This window comes from Perca fluviatilis, chromosome 6, assembly GCF_010015445.1.
Source record: "Perca fluviatilis chromosome 6, GENO_Pfluv_1.0, whole genome shotgun sequence".
NCBI classification, from domain to species: domain Eukaryota; kingdom Metazoa; phylum Chordata; class Actinopteri; order Perciformes; family Percidae; genus Perca; species Perca fluviatilis.
Genome location: NC_053117.1, coordinates 20,216,544 through 20,224,054, shown reverse-complemented (window position 1 = coordinate 20,224,054; position 7,511 = coordinate 20,216,544). Strand labels below are relative to the sequence as shown.

The 7,511-nt window shown below is 38.5% G+C and overlaps 1 protein-coding gene across 4 annotated transcripts in view; it reads right to left on the bottom strand.

Annotated features, from left to right (window-relative positions):
• Positions 1-3,424: 3,424 nt before the first annotated feature.
• LOC120561477 (ubiquitin-associated protein 2-like) overlaps positions 3,425-7,511 on the bottom strand; it is a 28,712-nt gene continuing 24,625 nt past the window's right edge. For all 4 annotated transcript variants that reach the window (XM_039804647.1, XM_039804650.1, XM_039804651.1 and 1 more), the window contains one exon: positions 3,425-4,277. In XM_039804647.1, the coding sequence (XP_039660581.1) occupies positions 4,182-4,277 (96 nt within the window). In that variant the 3' untranslated portion in view covers positions 3,425-4,181. The remainder of the gene's footprint in view (positions 4,278-7,511) is intronic.

Sequence of the window (7,511 nt, the reverse complement as noted above, 5' to 3'; positions counted from 1 at the left end):
ACAGCTAATTTGTTCATTCAGTATAAAGCCCAACATTTCTTGGGGAGAACCTCCCACATGATGTTCTTGTCCCATCAACACAGGGGCATTATTGAACATGTGTGCCCCTCTTGTATTCAAGTGCATCTTATCATTACCCATCCACCACTGCTCCTCCACACCTCTCTGTCTGCACTTTTACCGATGATGGCCTTTCCTTTCCAGATGTTCTCCTTTTTTGCCTGCATCTGCTTTTTCTAACGAATGCATGTGTTTGGTTCAAGTTCGTTTTTCATTCATTTGATTTGATCTACGCTGCATTTTGTCTTTACTCCTCTTCCTTTCCTTCTTGTACCTTTCTGTTTCTTCAGTTATTTCCTAGGGCTCAATGCTCTCTCTGACCCCCCCTTATCTGTAACTCTCACTGGGTGGGCTTCCTGGGAGTAAAGGTTGACCTTTCAACTTCACTTTGACCTTTGACCTTATAGCTTTAGGCTTCTGCACTTTAGCCACAATAGCACCTGCCACTCACCGAACTTCCATCCTCTCTGCTCGGCATTTTACTCTCCAATCACTGCCGTTCCCTTCTTCTCTTTACCCTCTCTTTTGTCAGCCACATACCAGGCTATTCTGGAGGCACTCACACTCTATACATTCTGTTGAGAGAGATGGAAGAAGGGGGAGACAGACAGAGAGAGAGCTATAGACAAGTAAAAGTTTGGTCTCCTGCATCTGCGAGCAATGTTCTAATCTCCATGGTACTCATTCGGTATGGTAATGAGTTATCAATTAAAACAGACAGTTCACAGGTCATTATGTATTAATTGCCTGTGTTTACTAGGTTTGTTAATCTTCTTGAGTCCCAAATATGACTCACAACTGTGCATTTAATAAGTGCCCAGGTCAGTGTTATGCAGTATATGAAAGGATATCTTATAAATAAGAGAAATTATTTTATATGTAGCCTACCTGTAAGCTGTGAGTGACCCACCTGGTCTGGCCTCCTGTGTCAAAAAAGTCCTCCTGTATATGGTATGGAGGTATGGACCAAACAGTTGACTTCATACTGTAAGACATAGCTATACATTGCCACCTAATGGTGACTGATAAGATTACATATAAGAGATTGCAGTTGAATTCTGTCAATATTTTCATATTCATGGCCATTTACACTTTTACAGGTGTATAAGAATTACTGTTCCGAAACACATTATCCGTGCTATGCTCTAAATTACATTATTTCCCTCACTATACAATGATTAGAGAAAGTATTATATTTTAAAGCAAAGTAACTGAAACTAACAAACTAATTTATCGTTGGTTTTAACATTGTATTTATTATATTTTCATATACATTTTCATTGCACGATACTGACAGATCCATCCTTGTCACTTTACAGAATTTCCAAAATCCTTAAGATAAATTGAATATTACCATCCAATAAACGTGTAATACCTGGATATCATTGCGAATGGATGTGATGCTCTAAAATAAATAAATGATTACAGTAACATTGAATAGGAAGGAAGTCATGGCCCAAGCAGATTTTTTCCACTTGTCAGATTTGTCTACCATGTTATTTAATGGTGGCTTTTTTAATAAAACAAATCCAATTACAAAAATAATTGAAATTACAATATATTGCAACGACCAAAGAGCAACTATTCGAAAACTAGAAATAGAAATGATCTTAGTTCCCTCCCCATAAACCCCTCTCTCCTGCATTATTGCTTCACTTAAAACAGCAGATGGGGCTGTGACAATCCAAAACAGAGGGCAATATCCCAGTTTAACTTACATGCATGGCTTTCCACATCTATTTACATTTGTTTTGCATGACTGCATACTTGTTCCAACTTAGTGAATGTGATTGTGTTGAATTATTGTAAGAATTCAGCCCAATCACATTCTCCAACTTTCCTGTTTCATCTTTTATATTTAAAGGTTTGTGCTGTGCTTAGTCATGAGCCAAGGAACACATTAATTTGTAATATTGAGGTATTTAAAAAAAACAGTTTTAAGATTATTTTTTCGGCTTTCATTAGATAGGACAGCTGAGGAGAGTAAAGTGGGAATGAGAGGGGGATGAAATGCAGCAAAGGGCCACAGGTCGGAACCTAACCCAGACTGCTGCAGCAAGGACTGAGCCTATGTACATGGGGCGCACGCTCAACCAGGTGAGCCACCAGGATGCTGGACGCCCCTTCAGTTTTTACTTTGTAGTAAGTCATTTTGTAACAGCACCATAGATTATCCATTTCATGGGAAAAGCAGGTGTCCTATGATGGAGCCAACTGTGTCTGACTCAAGCTGGGTTACCATATGGCCAACTGGCTTAAAAGACTATTGCAGAGAACACAGTTATGGCAACCAGATTACAGAAAATGTTCATTTCAGGTAACTATTCTTTTTTTTTTTTTTGGAAAATAGGTTGTTCAATTAATTTCACACGACTTTGCAAATTTAAAGCAGAAAAAGTTAGCTGTTTTCAATTCCGTATTAATCCGCTGTAGTGAGAAATTAAATTGCTTACTTGCATTGCTAATCATATCCTAAAAGCAGTCAAAAGGTCAAAAGTACTACTATCAGATAAGCTTAAGATCAAATCTACGGATTTTATATATATATATACATATATACATATATATATATACACATATATATATACATATATATATATACACACACATATATACATACATATATATATACACACACATATATACATACACATATATATACACATACATATATACACATACATATATACACACATATATATATATATACACATATATATATACACATACATATATACACATACATATATATATACACACATATACACACATATATACATACACATACATATACACACACATACATATACACACATACATATACACACACATACATATACACACACACACACACATATACACACACACACACACACACACATATATATATATACATACATACATACATATATATATATATATATATATAAACAGACCAGAAATAATGGGGCAATCAGTGCAAATTTCTCTCAATGTACACCCACTTGAAAAAATTTTGTGCTGATAATTACAAATTGCCAAAGGAAGAGAATGTTTTACCAGCAGCAACAGAACACTGATTGCAATATAAACATTACATTGATTATCAACTATGAAAATTTCAGGTGTCTTGTCATATCAGATTCTGCTTGAATCTTAATTTTAGTAATGATTAAGACCTTTTCAATATATTTTGGCTAAGAAGACAAAGTTTGAAAAGTTTTACATAACCACAGGCAGCAATCATTTCCATGTAATGCTCCAAGTTTCTATGACTATTTTCCATCTCTGACATTGCATAACTAAATAAGAAACTTCCAAGTGTCTAAGAAAACCCATGTGTAAAAACTAGCAAGTGCACACAAATAGAAAAAACTCATACAAGTCAGATTTCCAACTGCTCAGAACTTTATTTCGAGGGAAATAATGGTTAAAATTAAATTAAAATATAAAATTTAGATGGGCAGGTCTGTTTTTAAAGGGAAGGTGTTGATAAAAGGAGAGTAGGCAGCCTTCCAGAAGAAGAGAGGGAGAGAGGCAGTAGGGGAAAGACGGGAAGCTAAAAAATGAAGTTTTGGGATGAGCCTGGTCATTCAGGAAGTTATGTATAAAAAGGGGGAAAAAAAAAGACGAGACAGATGCAGTTAGTTATTATAAACCCCACCCCCGTCTGAAATGTCCTCATACGCAATCAGTGCTATAGCTCTCTCTTTTTTCTGTTTCTTACAGGAAGTTAGATAATTTCTCTTCTTCACTTGCTCTCACCATCATCATCATCATCATATTCTGTCTTAATGTAACATCTTTTCCTGCAGTTTTGAAAAAGTAAACAAAAAGTCCTTCAAAAATAAAATGCAGCAACCACATTTCATGTTCTACTATTACATATACAGTATATATATATAAATACATACATAAATATCTTACATGTACAACGAATTTTGAAAATAGTGGGGGGGAAGAGAGAACCCAAAAGACTTATGAGGACTTGTGGAGGTGGGGGGAGCGGGGCAAGGAGGCCCAAGGTTGCTCATTGTGAGGGTAGTGTGTCTGTTTTTTGTTTTGTTTTAGCTTTACACACACGCACGCACACACACACACGCACACAGCCTTTTGGGGAAGGGGGGAGTGGGAAACATTCCTCAGTTGGCCCAGTAGGGGGAGTTAACATAGCTGGACTTGCTGCCTTGGGTTTTCTGCTGCATGCTGCTGGACTGACCGCGCTGACCAGGACCACCCTGCAAAGAAAAGAAATCAATTCAGTCAATAATTAAAAGAATGTAACTACCTAACAGGTTTATTTAAGTTCCCGTAAGGTTAATGAGCTCTTTCTAGCTGCAAGAACATGTCCAGGAACCTTTTTTGTGGGTGTGGATTATCACAAATGTCTCCAACAATGTTAAAACTCCGTCAAATCTGTAATTTTATTAGACAGTTTGTGTCATTTGGTCAACTGTCAATGGAGTCATATAACCTTTGACCCCTCTAGGTGCTCTAATTTAGCTAACTCCTCGAACACCAGATAATACGTCAGAGAGTAATTGTAAATCACAATGTCACAGAATTATACTATATTAGTAACAGTAATACAGCATTTTTTCTATTTAATTTTTTTTCATTAATTAACATGTCATTCTGCAACACAGTAATCCAAATAAAAACCTAATTCAATGATATTTCATCCATCTTACTACAATGATAGGCTAAATGCTACAGTGCCTTGCGAAAGTATTCGGCCCCCTTGAACTTTTCGACCTTTTGCCACATTTCAGGCCTCAAACATAAAGATATAAAACTGTAATTTTTTGTGAAGAATCAACAACAAGTGGGACACAATCATGAAGTGGAACGAAATTTATTGGATATTTCAAACTTTTTTAACAAATAAAAAACTGAAATATTGGGCGTGCAAAATTATTCAGCCCCCTTAAGTTAATACTTTGTAGCGCCACCTTTTGCTGCGATTACAGCTGTAAGTCGCTTGGGGTATGTCTCTATCAGTTTTGCACATCGAGAGACTGACATTTTTGCCCATTCCTCCTTGCAAAACAGCTCGAGCTCAGTGAGGTTGGATGGAGAGCGTTTGTGAACAGCAGTTTTCAGTTCTTTCCACAGATTCTCGATTGGATTCAGGTCTGGACTTTGACTTGGCCATTCTAACACCTGGATATGTTTATTTGTGAACCATTCCATTGTGGATTTTGCTTTATGTTTTGGATCATTGTCTTGTTGGAAGACAAATCTCCGGCCCAGTCTCAGGTCTTTTGCAGACTCCATCAGGTTTTCTTCCAGAATGGTCCTGTATTTGGCTCCATCCATCTTCCCATCAATTTTAACCATCTTCCCTGTCCCTGCTGAAGAAAAGCAGGCCCAAACCATGATGCTGCCACCACCATGTTTGACAGTGGGATTGGTGTGTTCAGGGTGATGAGCGTGTTGCTTGCTTTACGCCAAACATAACGTTTTGTGGCATTGTGCCAAAAGTTCGATTTTGGTTTCATCTGACCACAGCACCTTCTTCCACATGTTTGGTGTGTCTCCCAGGTGGCTTTTGGCAAACTTTAAACGACACTTTTTATGGATATCTTTAAGAAATGGCTTTCTTCTTGCCACTCTTCCATAAAGGCCAGATTTGTGCAGTATACGACTGATTTTTGTCCTATGGACAGAGTCTACCACCTCAGCTGTAGATCTCTGCAGTTCATCCAGAGTGATCATGGGCCTCTTGGCTGCATCTCTGATCAGTCTTCTCAATGTATGAGCTGAAAGTTTAGAGGGACGGCCGGGTCTTCGTAGATTTGTAGTGGTCCGATACTCCTTCCATTTCAATATTATCGCTTGCACAGTGCTCCTTGGGATGTTTAAAGCTTGGGAAATCTTTTTGTATCCAAATCCGGCTTTAAACTTCTCCACAACAGTATCTCGGACCTGCCTGGTGTGTTCCTTGTTCTTCATGATGCTCTCTGCGCTTTACACGGACCTCTGAGACTATCACAGAGCAGGTGCATTTATACGGAGACTTGATTACACACAGCTGGATTCTATTTATCATCATTAGTCATTTAGGTCAACATTGGATCATTCAGAGATCCTCACTGAACTTCTGGAGAGAGTTTGCTGCACTGAAAGTAAAGGGGCTGAATAATTTTGCACGCCCACTTTTTCAGTTTTTTATTTGTTAAAAAAGTTTGAAATAGCCAATGAATTTCGTTCCACTTCATAATTGGGACCCACTTGTTGTTGATTCTTCACAAAAAATTACAGTTTTATATCTTTATGTTTGAGGCCTGAAATGTGGCAAAAGGTCGAAGCGTTCAAGGGGGCCGAATACTTTCGCAAGGCACTGTACATGCAAGACAAATGGCTCATGCTAATGCTTGGTGGATAAACTATATGATAACGTTAGCACATTACAACAATGTTCCAGATGCTCACAAGAGCGTTTTGACCACGATAACAGCGCTAGGATACCCCACGATTACATTTGCCACATAACGTTTACTAAAGTAGCTATTTAGGTAGTAGACTCACCTATGCTAAGTTAGCTAGCTAGCGCACACCACATTTTGTGGGAGGAAAGTGGAAGGCAGTTTTGAGACAGAGCTACAGTTAGCGACTGTACTAACTCTGATTCAGCCAGCACAAAACCAAGCGCTGTGGTCACAGTGAGCTGGTGGCCAGTGGCAGCACTACCGGAGGTAACAAAGTTAGCTGATCCGGAGGGGAGTCGGTGCAATCCAGGATGAGACCCCCAGCGATGGGGTTTGCACCTGGCTAAATCTGAGTTGCTAAAGCGTCTAACTGAAGGTCTTCGGTCTGTCACCAGTAAAAACCCTGGAGGAGACGCGGACATAAAATATATTGTGATATTGTGCTTTTAGCTGGCTAGTGTTAGCTTGCTCATCTAGACTCCCAGGGCTGATCTGGCTGGTAAACCAGCTAACGTTACCTTGCCGTTTGCAAATTACTTTATCAGCTAACAAACACCAGATCCATGCAGCGTAGTTGCAGCTAGCTGGCTAACACGCCAGATTATTACAGTAATTCTACAATTACAGAACTGTGAATGAATGGATCGCTGAATCCAAAGTTATACAGCGCACTGAATATTTGTTTATTTTTAGCCCAGAGCAGCGTCTGAAACAAGTTCACCTGTTTGTCCCTTGTGGCTTATATCAATATAGGCTATAGGGTTTGTTAAAAGTCACTACAGATATGACCACATTATTTTGACCATGTGTGAAAATAGGAATATTGTGAGAATGCGCAGATTGGCTGACGTCACCTGAATCAATTACGCTTAAATCATCCATTCAAACAAATTACTTTCCCTCCCTCCCTACAGTCTCTGTAGGCTATTGCTTTTTAAATGATTTATTGTAGTGATGTATCAGTTACGTCTTTAAAGATTTACTTTAATGAGAGGCTGCTTTCAGTAACTAAACTATTCCATGCGCACAGTAATGTCCATG